The sequence below is a fragment of the Callithrix jacchus genome, chromosome 7 (genome assembly GCF_049354715.1).
Source record: "Callithrix jacchus isolate 240 chromosome 7, calJac240_pri, whole genome shotgun sequence".
Lineage (NCBI taxonomy): Eukaryota > Metazoa > Chordata > Mammalia > Primates > Cebidae > Callithrix > Callithrix jacchus.
Genome location: NC_133508.1, coordinates 16,539,836 through 16,556,984, shown reverse-complemented (window position 1 = coordinate 16,556,984; position 17,149 = coordinate 16,539,836). Strand labels below are relative to the sequence as shown.

The 17,149-nt window shown below is 38.1% G+C and overlaps 1 protein-coding gene across 1 annotated transcript in view; it reads left to right on the top strand.

Annotated features, from left to right (window-relative positions):
* ITGA8 (integrin subunit alpha 8) overlaps positions 1-17,149 on the top strand; it is a 194,117-nt gene that overhangs the window by 24,047 nt on the left and 152,921 nt on the right. The window contains exons 3-4 of the mRNA XM_002750061.6: positions 10,454-10,554; positions 14,295-14,418. Coding sequence (XP_002750107.1) covers positions 10,454-10,554; positions 14,295-14,418 — 225 coding nt within the window. The remainder of the gene's footprint in view (positions 1-10,453; positions 10,555-14,294; positions 14,419-17,149) is intronic.

The following is a 17,149-nucleotide window of genomic DNA, read 5'->3' as shown; positions in this document are numbered from 1 at the left end:
TTATAATTCAACTAAACTTCCTGGGTTGACCTACAGATTTTTTCAGTTTATCTTTAGGTTTTCCCTTTTTCAGATCATAGATGTACTAATACTCACAGTAAAAAAGTCAAACAATACAGAAATACACTCCACAGAAATATAAAACCCACTGACACCTGTATATTCCCTGCTTTCAAGATAACTATCACTCACAGTCTAGTGTCAATATATACACACACAAACCCAATCACAATCACACGTACACACCCATGTGTAGAATATGTGACTTTTAAATAAAAGTGGAATCATACTAAACAATGTACTCTTGACAAACCTTTAAATGAATAGATGAGAGCTTGGTTATTCATTTAACAAATACTGATGATCTACTATGTTTTAAGCACTGGAAAATGCAGAGGTAAATGAGAGAACATCTCTGTGGAACCTAGGTATATTCTCAAAGGGTAGATACTACCTATATAAAAACAGATTTTTGGCCAGGCATGGTGGCTCATACCTGTAATCCCAGCACTTTGGGGGGCCAAAGCAGGCAAATCATGAGGTCAGGAGTTCCAGCCTGGCCAATATGGTGAAACCCCAACTCTACTAAAAATATAAAAAATTAGCTGGATGTGGTGGCGCGCACCTGTAGTCCCAGCTACTCAAGAGGATGAGGCAGGAGAATCGCTTGAACCTGGAAGGTGGAGGTTGCAGTGAGCCAAGATAGCACCACTGCATTCCAGCCTGGGTGACAGAATAAGACTCCATTGAAAGAAAGCGAGAGAGAGAGAGAGAGAGAGAGAGAGAGAGAGAGAGAGAGAGAGAGAGAGAAAGAAGAAGAAGAAGAAGAAGGAGAAGGAGAAGGAGAAGGAGAAGGAGAAGGAGAAGGAGAAGGAGAAGGAGGGAGGGAGGGAGGGAGGGAAGGAAGGAAGGAAGGAAGGAAGGAAGGAAGGAAGGAAGGAAGGAAGGAAGGAAAGAAGGAAAGAAAGAATTTTAACTTCTGTGTAGTATTGAATGCTATTGCAGTAAACATATAAATAAGATAATCTCAGACAGTGGTAAGCACTATGAAGAGAATGTAAAGGGGTAATGGGAGAGCGAATGACAATAAGTAGACAGAGCCAGTGGCTCAGGAATGGGTCTCTGAGGATGTAGTTCTGGAGCTAAAACCTGAGTAATGAGATTAAGACAGCCAAGTAGAACACTGTAGGAAGAGCATTCCAGGAAGAGTAAGTGCAATGGCAAGACTGAAAATGCTGGGTGTGTTCAAAGGACAGGAAGTTGGTGTGTCTGCAGGTGGAGGAGCATGGGAAGACAGGAAGGGCTGAGACTGGAGAAGCCAGCAGGGGCCAGACTATGTTGGCCCCCTGGACCAAGTCAGGATTTATTGTTGCAGAGGTGGAACTACAAATCACTGAGAAGAGACGGATTGTTCAATGAGTGCTGTGGGGGCAAGTGGCTTTTCATATTGGAATAAGAAAGGTGTCTCTGCCACTTTATAAACAAGAATGAATTCCAGATGAACAGTAATCCAATTAACAAAGTTAAAAGAACAGAAAAAAATTGGAAGATGATACTTACAACATTTATACGGGAAAGAGAATCAATAGCCAAAATATTGAATTACTACTGAATAAAACTAATAACTAACCCAGAAAATGAGCCAATAATATAAACTGGCACTTCACAGAAGAAAAGTGAATGGTCCACAAACATGAAAAGATGACCAGCCTTACTGAAAGTCAGGAAAGTCCCCTTATAATAACAAAAGTTGAGAATACCTCTCTCCTGCACTGCTAGTGGGCATAAAATTGAAGCTACTTTGGAGATCAGTTGGCATGTCTGATTAAATGAATATGATCATTCTCTATGACCCAGCAATGTCATTTCTAGTGTGGGTGCCAGAGAGAAACCTTTGCACATAGGCACATGGAGGTGGATATAGATGAATGGTCAGAGCTCACAGTAGAAGTGGGAGAACTGGAAAGAAACATACATGTTCACATGTAAATGGAATGGATAAATAAAATGTAGACTATTATTCAGTAGGATGCAATACTATACAGGAGTTAAAAAGGATAAGCTTGACTGATCTATGTATGTATCTATTTATCATCTACTCATCTATGTTTCTATATAACTATGTATCTAGCTAGCTAGCCATCTATCTATTCATGGATATTTCTAACAAACATAAAACCGAGAGTAAAACACAAGTACAGACTGCTAAGTACAGAAAATACAATGCCATTTTTTTCTTTTTCTTTCTTTCTTTTTTTTTTTTGGAGACACAGTCTCACTCTGTCTTCAAGGCTGTAGTACAGTGGCATGATCTCAGCTCACTGCAACCTCTGCCTTCCAGGTTCAAGCGATTCTCCTGCCTCAGCCTCCTGAGCAGCTGGGACTACAGGTATGTGCCACCATGCTCAGCTAATTTTCATATTTTTAGCATAGACGGGGTTTCACCATGTTGGCCAGGCTGATCTCAAACTCCTGACCTCAGGTGATCTGCCTGCTGGCCTCCCAAAGTGCTGAGATAACAGGTGTGAGCCACTGTGTCTAGCCAAATGCCAGTTTTTCTCAGGCAAAGACTTTTTAATCAAGAACCCAAAAACAAATGCAACCAAAACAAAGATAGATAGCTGGGACTTAACTAAACTGGAAAACGTCTGCACAGCAAAAGAAATAATCAGCAGAGTTAACAGAAAACCCATAGAGCAGGATAAATTCTTCACAATTCGACAAAGGACTGATATTGAGAATCTACGAAGAATTCAAACAAATCAGCAAGAAAAAAACAAACAATACCATCAAAAAGTGGGCTAAGCACATGAATAGACAATTCTCAAAAGAAGATACACAAATGGCCAAGAAGCATATGTAAAAATCCTCAACATCGCTAATTACCAGGGAAATGCAAACCAAAACCACAATGTGATACTACCTCACTCCTCCAGGAATGTCTATTAAGAAAAAAAAAAGATGTTGGTGTGGATGTTGCAAAAAGGTTTTCTTTTTTGCATGTGGCAGTTTTAAGATATTAGTTTTTTAAATCAGTACTTTTTTTTTTTTTTTTGAGTCGGAGTTTCGCTCTTGTTACCCAGGCTGGAGTGCAATGGTGCAATCTCTGCTCACCGCAAACTCCGCCTCCTGGGTTCAGGCAATTCTCCTGCCTCAGCCTCCTTAGTAGCTGGGATTACAAGCACGCGCCACCATGCCCAGCTAATTTTTTGTATTTTTAGTAGAGATGGGGTTTCACCATGTTGACCAGGATGGTCTCGATCTCTTGACCTCATGATCCACCCGCCTTGGCCTCCCAAAGTGCTGGGATTACAGCTTGAGCCACCGCGCCTGGCCAAAATCAGTACTTTTTAATGGAAACAACATGACCAAAAATTTGTCACTGAATTTTGAGGCCCATTAAATAGAGTTTAATGAGAAAAAAAAAGAAAATATAATACTGTTTTTCTTTAGTTTGTAAGACTGTACCAAAGACTACTCTATCAATTATTGGCAAACTACAACTAACCATCTGTGTGTGCACAGCCTATACCCTGAGAGTAGTTTTTACATTTTTAAATGGCTGGAGAAATGTTTTCTAAGAATAATATTTTATGAGATATAAAAGTTATATAAAATTCAATTCGATTTCCGTACATGAAATTCTGTTGAAACACAGCAGAGCTCAAGCTGATTCTTTTATATATTGTCTACTGGCTACTTTTGTTACAGGGCAGGACTGAGTAGTTGTGACAAAGATTACAGTTTGCAAAGCCTAAAACATTTATCTAGTCCTCTACAGGAAATCACTGTAGACTACAGCCCTATACTATTCATGGCATATTTTTCAAAAGGCCAGAAACACATATATTTAATTCATGATGGTGGCAACCTCTGGAAGGGGAGGAGAGACGAGGAATAGAACGGAGGACAGGTGTGAATGCTTGTGAATCACTATTCAGTGTCAGTGTGATCTCATTATTGTGTTTCAGCGCATACAAATCTATTACATGTCTTTAACAGTTGAATCTTAGTCTATCTTATAGATAGCAGACATTTCTTTTTCAGTCCCTTGTTTGTAAACATTTAAGTTGCTCCAGTTTTTGGTGTCACAAACAGTGTAGCAATATTTTCATATTGTGTGTGTGTGTTTTAGAGGCAAGAGAGCACTTACTCTGAGACTTTAGAGACAGGGTGCTCTAACTCTGTCACTTAGGCTGAGTACAGTGGCACAATCCTGGCTTACTTCAGCCTCTACTCCCAGGCTCAAGTGACCCTCCCACTCAGGCATGGGCATACCTGGTTCATTGTTTTTTTGTTTTTGTTTTTTGTTTTTTGGCAAGAGATGGGGTTTTGCCATGTTGTCCAGGCTGGAGTGCAGTGGTGTTATCATAGCTCATTGCAGCTTTGAATTCCTGCCTCAAGCAATCCTCCTGCCTTGGTCCCCCAAAGTGCTGGGATTATAGGCGTGAGCCACTGTTTGTGTTATTATTTCCACTGAACAAAATACCAACAGAATTTCTGATCAGAAGGAAATACACATTTAAAATTTAGATACATGCTGCCAAATGGTTGTTCCAAACTTCAGCATCAAAGTATTATCTCAAATTAGAGAAAATTTTATTAACTTGGGGCCAAATCGGTAAGTGACAGTGGTAAGTTATTAATGCTCTGAGGCTCAGGTTGTCTCCCTGAATTTTCAGGCTAATTTATTTTTACCTGTAATGCCTGTTGAGATCCTTAGAAATTGTTTTCTATTGAATTTTAGTCTTTTTCTCATTGATTTGGGGACTCTTACCTATTACATATATTGCTCCTTTTCTTGAAAAGTTTTCACTTTGGTTTTTATTAGCTTTGTTAATTGGCTCCTGCCACTTAGAAAACTTGACATTGTATGCAGTCACTAGAAAAGCTTTTCCAGCCTTTGCCGTTGCTTTCACCACAGTTTGTGGTCTGCTGAGAGACTTGCTTGTATGACTAATGGGCTTTATCCTCTCCTGGAACCACTGGTCCTTCTGAGTTCTGTGGCGTTGACAGTGCTCCCCAGGTAACCCAATGCCTTTCTTCTGCTTCAGAGGACATGTGGCCCTACACTAAATGTGTGGCCCCATGTCAGTCGGCGGGTTTGGTGAGGAAAACAGAAAGCACATTGAGTATTACAACTAGGAAGAAATTTCACACAGAGTCTGGGAGGCTTTCATGAACATCCGCAAGGATAGGGTGTGGAAGTCTGGAAAGTTGCTCCCTGCAGATCAAGGAATCTGGAAGTTCAGAGATCACAGGACTTGATCTCTGCTGTCCAAAGGACCGGAGAGGTGATTGTCAGGAGGATACTTTGGACCTGCTGGAAGAACATCACATCTGTCACCACTCCTGCCCACGTGCTTCCTGTGGCTGTCGCCAGAAAATAATGGCTTCTCTTTCTTTCCCTCTTCTCAAATCTCTCCTGAGCCTCTCATTCATTCAGAATCCTGCCCATTAGAAAGTCTGGGAAATGTATTCTCCATACCTTCAGTCCCTGCCATAAAGAGACGAGACTTAACGGGCTGACGGACGTAGTGCTGAATATTCACAGACATTACTTGGAAGCAGTTTTCACTAAAGGTCAGATCAAATGAAATCAAAAACATCCTCCCTGCATCAAAGGTTCATTGAGCACTAGGATGACACAGTACTGAGCACTGTGTCAGCTTATTTGGCATGAAAGAGCCATGGTGAGAAAAGGGAAGTAAGAAATTAGGGAAAGTTACCTTCACAATCAACCCCCATACATCTTACTTATTTGAAATTTTATTAAATTACAATGTTAGATTCAAAGTCAGAGCATTTATTAAAAAGATAAAACAATTTTGGAAAGGTGATTTGTTGACTGCAAAGATCAGTGAGAGATTTAAAACTCATCTCAGTCATAGAGACTTGGGACAGTGGAATTCTGCTGTTATAATCCCCGATTGGGTATGAAATTAATGAAGCCCATTCATTTGTACCCTTGGTTGAGAAGAAACATATTGCTGAAAATAGCACAGTTGACACTTGCAAGCCAGTTATTAAACAGTTCACCCCAAAATGGCAGAAAAGACATCTCGGGAATCACACAGCAGAATCACATCATTTTAACAACTAAGGAAGATCCCGTTCAGAGCTGGCTTCTTTTTTCCTTCCTCAATGAAACCCGCTTTTCTGAAGTCCTTTTGGGATCTCCTTTAACTGTTTGAATTTTTGAGGCTCTGGTCTTCTTTTCATGACTTTTTCACAGTTTAGTAATTTCAAGACCACTCTAGACCTTTCTCCCTGTGTGTAATAAAAGCCACATCAACAATGTTGTAAGGTGTCATAATTTCATTCCTGAGTGCCACAAGTCACTACTAACAATATATTATACTTGTGTGTCTGGAGGTTCTTTTGAATTCTTGGACCTAGGTTGAATTTCTAGGTTCCTAAGACACACATATATATGTATAGAATAGATACAATATTATATTATATAATTATATATTATTATATCTTATGTATCACATTATATAATTATATATTAATATTATAGTATGCAATAGAAATATATACATACATATATTTACTAAATTACATATTATATAATTATAATTATGTATAATTACAATTATATTATATGTAATATATTATATGTAATTATAGGTAATATATGTAATAATATGAATCTATTTTATATATTATAAATCTATAATACATTATAGATGTTATATATTATAGATATATTATAAATATAGATATATATTGTATATATAGATATATTTCATATCTATAATATATAGGCAGATATATAGAGAGATGTCTGTGTTTTATATCTATAATAGATAGATTTTTAAAAGTATAGATATCTTAAAGCCACAGACCTTCATGCAGTTGTATTGCTACAAGACTTCTGTAGTACAACATCAACCTCTTAGCTTAAAGAGGGATACCTTAAGCTGGTGATATCAAGATATGATGCCAAAACACAGACTTAAATTATCTTAAACTATCTTAAGCTCTCTCTATTTAAGAGATTTTTTTTAAAACCTATGGACCTTCAGGTGTATCACTACAAGATTTCTGTTGTATGACTTCCCAATTTACAAAGAACTTTCATGTTCACTGATCTCATGGAACCTTCGTGACTTTATGACGGACTGTGCAGGAGGAACAGGGGAAGCTATTCTCAGCCTCATTTTATGGGAGAAATCGGAAACTGCAAAAGATAAAATGAATTGCTCACAGTCACCTAGTCAGTGATGGCAAGAACCTTCCACTTCAAATTCTGTAATCTTCCACGCTGCCTAGACACAAATAGAAATGTCAGTATTTTCCAGTTTAAGCTATACACTGTAAGACACTGTAATGCTCTGTTAGTCATGTGCACTTTGGGTGAGGATTTCCAGAACTTGTTTTTTAAAAACATCTGGAAACATCAAAAGCATAAGATTTTTAAGAGAGAAATTCACGATTTTCTACTAACATGTCAAAATGTAAATTTTAGGTTGAGACTGAGTATGTTCAATTTATTGTTTAAACAGTCTGTAATTATAAGTAAACTCAACTGAAATTTAATTACATGTTTATTTTGGCATCATTTAGTAGGAACAAAAAGTTTATTTTGTAATGTGTTTTTATAAGGTCAAGGAAGAAAAAGTGCATACCACAAGAAACACAAATAAGATGCCCTAATACAAATATCTACAGAAATTCATTAGCTATTACTGATAAAGGTCTAGTTAAAACTATGCAATTAGAACCACGTGTGAAATAAGTTGAACGTGAAATCAACAGTGGAGGAAAAAATGCATGCTTCATTTTTCTATTTTATTTTATTTTATTGAGACAGAGTCTCACTCTGTTGTTCAGGCTAGAGTGCAGTGCCACGATCTCAGCTCACTGCAACCTCCATTTCCAGGTTCAAGCAATTCTCATGTCTTAGCCTCCTGAGTAGCTGAGACTACAGATGTGCGCTACCACGCCCAGCTAATTTTTGTATTTCTAGTAAAGACGGGGTTTCACCATATTGGTCAGGCTGGTCTCAAACTCCTGGCCTCAAGTGATCCACCTGCCTTGGTCTCCCAAATTGCTGGAATTACAGGCATGAGCCACTGCACCTGGCCAAGATGCATGCTTTTATTAAGACCTGAAGTGTGTTATAATTGGGTTGAATTTCTACCCAGATGGCTCCCCTTATGCTGACATCTACAAAGTATATGTATAATTGTGTTGGAGTGTTATCTACTGTGGCTGTGTAGTCATGTGTTACTCAGAAATCGGACTTTGGAGTCCTTCATGCTGGTTCCTGCAAACACATGCTGAGAAGCCTCTGTTCTTCAGAGGGGGCAAAATCTCATGTGATTACTATTGGGAAAGATTTGGAAATATTTAGAGCAATTATAAATCTATGGTCTTCAATATTAAACCAATAACTGAAGCATAGATTCAGGGATACAAAGTCTACACTAAGTTTGCAAGACATTTACCTCTGAAATGCAAATCTTAAGAAAATGCTTCTTTTAAGTTATGAAATGTAATGGATGAATACATATATTCATGTTATATTTATCTAATGGGAGTCATGCTCTAACTTAGACTTAATCAAAGAGAAATCCCCCTTTATATGAAAATTGATGCTCAAATTTTTTTAATTGACAAAAATTGTATAAGCCTGGGAACAATGGCTCACACTTGGAATCCCAGCCCTTTGAGATGCCAAGGCGGGAGGATTGCTTGAGTTCAAGAGTTCAAGACCAGCCTGGGCAACATAGCAAAACCTGATCTCTACCAAAAAAAAAAAGTCTAGCATGGTGGCATGCACCTGTATTTCTAGCTACTCGGGAGGCTGAGGTGGGAGGGTCACTTGAGCCCAGTGAAGTTGAGGCTGCAGTGTACTGTGATTATGTCACTGCATTCTAGCCTGGGCAACAGTGTGAGACCCTGTATCAAAAAAATTGTATGTATTTATGGTTTACAATGTAATGTTTTGATCTAGTTAAACATTGTGAAATGATTAAATCAAGCTAATAAACATACTCATCACCTAGCGTGGCTGCCTTTTGCGCATGTGTGTGTGTATATTAAGAACATTTAAAAACTATTCTCTAGGTCATCTCTCCGTACAATAAATCTCCATAATTTATTCATCCCAATTGAAACTTTGTACCTTTTGACAAACATCTCCCCAATCCCTTCTGCTCTCGCCAGCCCCTGGTAACTACCATTCTCCTCTCTGCTTCTATGAGTTTGACTTTTTTAGATTCCACATATAAGTGAGTTCATGCAGTATTTGTGGTTTTGTGCCTAGCTTGTTTCAGGCACAAAATTATTTGTGACTTAGCATGATATCCTCATGTTCATCCATGTTGTGGCAAATGAGAGGATTTCTTTTTTTGTTTTGTTTTTTGTTTTAGAGACGGAGTCTTGCTTTAGTGCCAGGCTGGCATGCAATAGTGTGACCTTGGCTTACTGCAACTTCTGCCTCCCAGATTCAAGCAATTCTCCTACCTCAGCCTCCCAAGTAGCTGGGATTACAGGCACTCAACATTGCACCTGGCTAATTTTTGTATTTTTAGTAGAGATGGGGTTTCACCATGTTGGCCAGGCTGGTTTCAAACTCCTGACCTCATGATCTGCCTGCCTCTGCCTCCCAAAGTGCTGGGATTACAGGGGTGAGCCACCACACCCAGCTGAGGATTTATTTTTAAGACTAAATTGTGTTCCACCATATACATACCACATTTCCTTTATTCATCTATTGAAAGACACCTAAGATGATTCCATATCCTACCAATACAGGGTAGCACATTGATTGATTTCTATGTTGATCCTTCCTTGCACCCCAGGGATAAACCTCACTTGAACACGGTCGATGACGCTTTAACATGTTGTTGATTTGGGTTGCTAGCATTCTGTTGAAGATTTTTGCATTCATGTTTATGGGGGATATTAGCCTGTAATTTTCTTGTAATGACCTTTTCTGGTTTTGGTATCAGGGTAATGCTGGCCCTTGAATTATTTCCTTCTGTTCAAAGTTTTGTTTCATTTCTTTTGAGACAGAGTCTTACTTTGTTGCACAGACTGGAGTGTAGGGACACGATCTCAGCTCACTGCAACCTCCACTCCTGGATTCAAGTGATTCTCTTATCTCAGCCTCCTGAGTAGTTGGGATTACAGGCACAAGCCACCGCGCCCAGCTATTTTTTTTTTTTTTTTTTTTTTTTTTGTATTTTTTGATAGAGACAGGGTTTCACCACGTTGCCCAGGCTGGTCTTGAACTCCTGGACTCAAGTGATCCTTCCCGCCTCGGCTTCCCAAAGTGCTGGCATTACAGATGTGAGCCACTGTACCCAGCCGTTCTTCAGTTTCTTTGGAAGTTTGAGAAGGACTGGTATTCGTTCAAATATTTTTGATGTGCAAATTACGTGTTTTAATTGGCTGCTATGTTACACAAATTATTAACTACTCATATCTTCCTTGTCAGACAACAGAAAGATCAGAGTTAATGGAACCAAAGAACCTATTGAGTTTAAATCGAATCAGTGGTTTGGAGCAACAGTGAAAGCTCACAGAGGAAAAGTGGTGGTGAGTATGAACCGTGGGCCTGTGTTGCTGCTTTGGAGTGTGGTGTGCACTGGAGTGTTTTCAAGCTCATGTTTAAGAAAGCTCTTTCCTACATGAACATGTTAGACTTTCAACGATAAGCCTGTTGGCATTTTAAAAGAAACTGAATGCTTAAAACTAAAGAATGTATTCTAGTGTTTAAAGTTCTAGGAAATAAACCCTGTTTTCCAGAAGAGCAGTTAATTATTTCCAAATATTTCAAAACAACTAAGAAAGAAAAGTAAAAGCTAAATCTTAAAGCGGTAAAATAGTGTATTGCTTAAGACGGGCTGAGGGGCTACTACAAGTCTGACCAGAGAAATCAGACTGAAATTCCCATAAGGATACTGAAAAAGTTAATTTGCTGTGGTTTCATTGATCCTTTCTACAACTAAAGAAAAGCTGTCTTTCATAATAATTTGTAAATGACTAACTGCATGATTCTCTGAGTTCATTAATACTTTTGAAAGTAAAAACACTGATTCCCAAATATTCTTTCAGCTTCAAAGCGCTATGACATTATAAGTCTATTATTTTGTTGTTCTGAGCCGTGATACATGTCTAAGTCATCGAGAAGCAAATGACTATTGAAGTAATCTGGAAGTCTTTTTTAGTTTGGGGAATTTTTTCAACCTATTGGCTTTAATTTCCTTACAACAATAAAGCAATAACTTTGGCTTTTAGGATTTGTTGAAAGCTACTGGAATTATGATTTAATAAGAATCAGTATCTAAAGGAAATGCCTTGTTTTATTTAGACTGTGGTTAACCCCAAAAAGATTTTGACATAAAACAGGTAATGTATAAAGTATATATAGCCTTCTCTAGTTAAGAAATCCAGCATTTACAAGATAGTTTTTGTAGAGTTGTCTTTGCATTAGTATGATTTTTTCACATTCCAGAATTCATAAGAACTTTTTTTTTTTGACACAAAATCTTGCTCTGTCACCCAGGCTGGAGTGCAGTGGCACGATCTTGGCTCACTGCAGCCTCCACCTCTTGGGTTCAAGCTATCCTCCTGCCTCAGCCTCCCAAGTAGCTGGGACCACAAGAGAGCACCACCATGCCCGGCTACTTTTTGAATTTTTAGTAGAAATGGGGTTCACCATATAGGTCAGGCTGGTCTTGAACTTGTAACCTTGTGATCTGCCCACCTTGGCCTCCCAGCAGTGCTGGGATTACAAGCATGAGCCACAGCCTCGTAAGAACTTTTTAAGGTCGTGTATGACATATGGGAATTGTTGAAAATTTAACTCTGTGTAATAACTGTTTGGCGTTTAGAAAATCTTTTGGATGCTGTTTTGAGCTTTTTGTGTCTTGAAATTTTATCTGTAACATGTAATAGTTCCATATTTATTCAATAATTGTAGAAACCCTCAAAACAATGGAAATGAAAATAATACACCATGTTCATAAAAAAATGGTTAATTTTGGCATGCCTGCATTTTCTAAAATATATGATGGGAAATAGGATAATATAGAGTGTATTTCAAGCTAACTTTTTGAGTGCTGAAAGTTAACAGAATAAACATTTAAATTATCTCCTATATGACATAACTTTTATAACTGCAAAATGCTGCCTCCAGAAGTATCATTTTGTATACCCAGGAACCATGGGTATACATATCAAGTTTGGGTCAAAGCCTAAATATATCACATTCAGTATGTTTCACATCAATGTGAAACTGAGCAGACTGAAACAGAGTAACTTTTTAGAGCTAACATCAGGCAAACACTAGAGAGAATTTTTATGGCACGAAATGCCTTTTGGTGAAACAGAAGGTGAGGCCAGTTGGATAAGATCCAGTCACACAAGTGAATGCTTCACTACGTAGATTTCCCTGAACTTCCCCATCTGAACCTTACGTTGAATTTATGAACCAGATACCTTGGGGAACCTAGAGGAGTTAGAGAGTTTTGAGGAATTGGCCAAGACTTTACAGTATATAGGAGGCAAAACCAAACAACTTAAGTTGTAGAAGGCTAATTTATTTAACACTAGAAGTTATCTTTACTAAAAGTACTTATACATTGGGCCATATTACCAAGGACACATTTGGAAGCATAGACCACTTTCAAATTAGGATCTTTTTTCAATTCTCTGGAATTAAGTGTGATGCCATTAAATTAGAAGGCAGGCTAGCAGCTCTGGGTTCTAGGATTCTGTCTTGCCAGATGAGTATTTGGAGAATGGGGTACACTATTTACAGAAGACTCAGGCAAGCAAAACAGAAGTTCAAACCATGATCATGTTTTGTACATGTCTATTTCCTCTCTCATTCCTAACAAAATGTGATTTCATTTACTTGAAGAGGATTTTCTATTAGTCCATACAGTGCTCTTGTTAGACTCTAAACTTCTGCCAAAAAAAAAAAAAAAAAAGAACAAAGAATCTAAACTTCTGAAAAAGGAAGTTAAATCAATTCCAAAACAGGTTCCAAAGTATGAGCAGATATTTGTACAATATGCAACATTATTTACCACCCTATATGTTAGCTGGAAAGAAGCATGGGACATTTCGTTTCTAACCCTTCGGTGTTTTGCCCCCTTAGAATGGAAAGGGCATTTATGGAATGATTTGGATAACTCTCCTCGCTCAAAAAGATTGTCTGACATCTTTGGGGTTTATCGCAATAAATTTCTCCATAACAAGGAGGGCCAGAGACTTGAATTACTTCACCTGTGGGGTTTAATGCCTTGAAAATGCTTTAGCTCATTAACATGCTCTCTTACTGACTTTTTGATCATCCCTGATAAAATTGCTAAAACAAGCATAAAATGCTTTTGCTTTCAGTTTTGCCAGGAATAGAAACCATGACATGAAAAACCAAGCCAAAAACACTGTGAAAATGGAGTGGCGCGTCCAGATGAAAGTTTCTGTTTAAAAGCCCTAAGATGCGACTTCAGCGGTAAACTAGGGGGTGTCACAAAACAGGTTTACTAGCTTCTTTGCATCCTTTGATTTGAAAGCCATCTCTTAAAAGCAATAATTAGACACAGAAAGGAACTCGTTCTCATAAGACATCACACTGATTAACTCACTGTTTCCATGATCATTTGCTTTTATGTAGGTCCAATAAAAAACAAGAAAAGAAATATGAGTTATTTGTTTTTAGGAATTATTTTCTGCTTGCTTTGGGAAGCAAAAAAATAATAATTTAAACTTCCATGGGACCTAGGCACTGTGGTTCATGCCTGTAATTCCAGCACTTTGGGAGGCTGAGACAGGAGATCACTTAAGCCCAGGAGTTTGAGTCAGAGCAACATAGTGAGACTGTGTCTCTACAAAAAAACAAAGCAAAACAAAAATTAGCCAGGCATGGTAGTGTGTGCCTGTGGTTCCAGCTACTTGGGAGGCTCAGGCAAGAAGATCACTTGAGCCCAGGAGGTTGTGGCTACAGTGAGCTGCGATCATGCCTCTGCACTCCAGCCTGGGTGACAGCAAGACCTTGTCTCAAAAAAAAAAAAAAAAAAAAAAAAAAATCAAAGAGAAAACTCATTTTTTTGTACATATTTAATTTTCACCAATTCTACAGTATATTAACATTAAAAATTAGCTTTGAAAATTTAATTACCTCTGATGACCAACGTATTCATCAGCATGCTAGAGGCCAATTAATTCACCTAATAATTTAATAGTTTGTTATACCAATAATTCAAATAAAACTACAGTTTGAGAAACTTACATCAAACATGTGCTTTTTTACCTTTCATGTTTCCTAGGCCTGTGCTCCTTTGTATCACTGGAGAACTCTTAAGCCAACACCAGAAAAGGATCCAGTTGGCACCTGCTATGTAGCAATTCAGAACTTTAGTGCCTACGCCGAGTTCTCTCCTTGCCGGAACAGTAAGTGACTTGTATTCCTTGAAACTGACATTAGCCCAAGCGCTTTTCTATTGTAGACAGGAGTACAGGTAAGCTCAAAACACCACTGATTAATGTAGGCAAGAAAATGATCAAATGGCATAAATAAATGAGGAGAGAGAATAGTGATATTAGAGGGTTAACAAAGAGGCCGCTGAGATTTAGAAACCTAAAGAACTGGGAGTAAAACTTTTTTTTTTTTTTGAGACAGGGTCTCACTCTATCACCCAGGCTGGAAAGCAATGGTGTGATCATGGCTCAATGTGGCCTCGACTTCCTGGGCTCAAGAAATCCTCCCACCTCAGCCTCCCAAGTAACTGGGACCACAGGCATGTGCCACCATGCCTAGCTAATTTTTGTATTTTTTGTAGAGAGGGATTTTTGCCATGTTGTTCAGGCTGATCAGGAACTCCTGAGCTCAAGTGATTCATCCACCTTGGCCTCCCAAAGTACTGGGATTACAGGCATGTGCCACTGTACCTGGCTTGAACATTTTAACTCTGATGGCTTTTGGTAAGGATTTTTAACAAGGAGGAGATTATTGCTTTTCTGTTTAAAAATATTGAAGTAAATCAGACACGTCTTCACATTATACAGAATGTCAGCTGAATGGATAGTCCATGGAACAAGGATTTTATTTTAAATAGCTTTAAAGTAGGGGTTCTTTGTAGATCATGGGACTCAATTATTTATTCAATGCAGGATTTCTTTAAAAAAAACACACACACACATTGAGCACTAACTCTTCTGTGTTTAGGGAATACAGCGAAGAACAAGAGGAAAAAAGCCCTCTGTTCAAGGAACTGGCTCTAGACAGTAAATATGTAAATAAATGTGTTTATGATACAATGTCAGCCAATGAAAAGTGCTACTGAAAATACAGCAAGACAAGAAAGGAGGGAGAGACCCGTGCTGGGGAATCCAAGGGAGGAGGAGTATTTTAGACAAGACGATAAATGATTACTGGAGTGGAAAGGAGAGAAACTCCTCAGACTCAGGCAGCAACCAATATGAGGCATAGTGTCGTGTTCCATTCAAAGTGCTGTGCTCTTGGGTTTATTAAGAGGTCAATATTGTTATGCTAAAGATAAAATCTCACACACAATAACAAAGGATATCCCAAGTATATTTAGAAAATTAATGGTAGTGAGAGATTCATCACTGAACTTGTTTCATCCTTGTTTACACCCATCCACATCCTATACTCCATGATTTGCCCGTGTTCCTGTTCTGTGATATTGACCATATGCTCACAGACTGGCTAGCTTGTTAACAAACAGCAAACAACTGTCACTAAAAAGATGAGCCCATCCCTCACGTGCCTTTTGCCTTGATAATGTAGGATATTCTTCCCACTGCCATCAAGGATGATCATTTATAAATCTAGTCACTCCTTGTTCTGCCTTTTTGTCTGACTACCTGCATGAGATGTGAGGGCTCAATCAAAACACAGCACATGAACTATAGACTTCTGGGGGAGAAGTTTCAGAGTGAGTTTGAACCACTCTCTAAAAATGTAAATTACATATGAAGGCATCTTAAGCTACATGGACACAGTAGGATACTAGTTTCTTTTCCTAAATAAAAGAATAGCTCCACAAAGATAAAAGGGAGCACATGTTGAGTTGCAGAACAGCTCAATAAATTGCCATGAATTCTTTCCTCTCTGGTGTGTATAGCCACAGCTTTCACATCCTCCTGGTCTCGCTATTCCTACGGGCACTTCTTCTTACTCAGATCTTCCAAGAAGGAGACTTCCCATCCTGGCCAAGTTCACAGATCATTAACACAAAGCCAGCTCGTTCATGAGCATATGGTCATATCCCAGAACAGGAAACATCAGCAATATGATTTTCAAAAGAGAATGCAAAGAAGCACTTCATGTTAATTTTACACCACAAACCCACTCTGCTATTATTAGCCATTACCTGCTTATTCATATGGACGATCTGCCTATGGTCCTTACAGTCATTCAGAATTCAGGTGGGGATGGTTCACATACACCCTTCCATTTGTTGGATAAGATGTCAACGAATAGTAGCAAATGATCCACATGCTTCCTTGGATTCCCGAGTTCACTCTGGGACATAATTATCAAGTTCACAGATGCTCTCAAGTCCCAGGAGGAAAGATTCCTTCAGCTCTCATAAATTATGATTCAAGAAGGAAAAAAAATGACTTTGCAATGGAAAGAACCTCACACTCTATTATGATTGCCACTTAATAAACATTTGGAGCTGATTATTTTCTCATGAATTTTATAAAGAAAGAATGTTTTCTCTTAAGTTTTTACAGCCTCCTGTTTTAAAGCAAAATAATTTCAAAGATTGGTCATGTTTCTTCCCTTTTGAATAATTTGCAATCTTAATAAAAAGTCAGGGTCGAATTTAAAAGGGACTTGTTAAAAGGCTTAGGCATGGAAAAATACATATAAGAACAGTATATGAACACATATATGTTCAGAGTAATATCTCATGCATTCATATATATTTCTGAATGCATATAAATATTTATGCATATGAGCTTCTAGAAAATTGGTACTCAGACATTCCAGATTATAGAGATAAGCTTTAGATAACTTTATAGGATTCGTAACCATAAATCATGAAATATAGTTGTATAGTAAGGAACAAATTTTGTTAAAATACAGTGCATGAGGCCAAAAAGTGTTTTTAAAAATAAAGGGAGCATCTGGAAAAAATTAATGATGCTA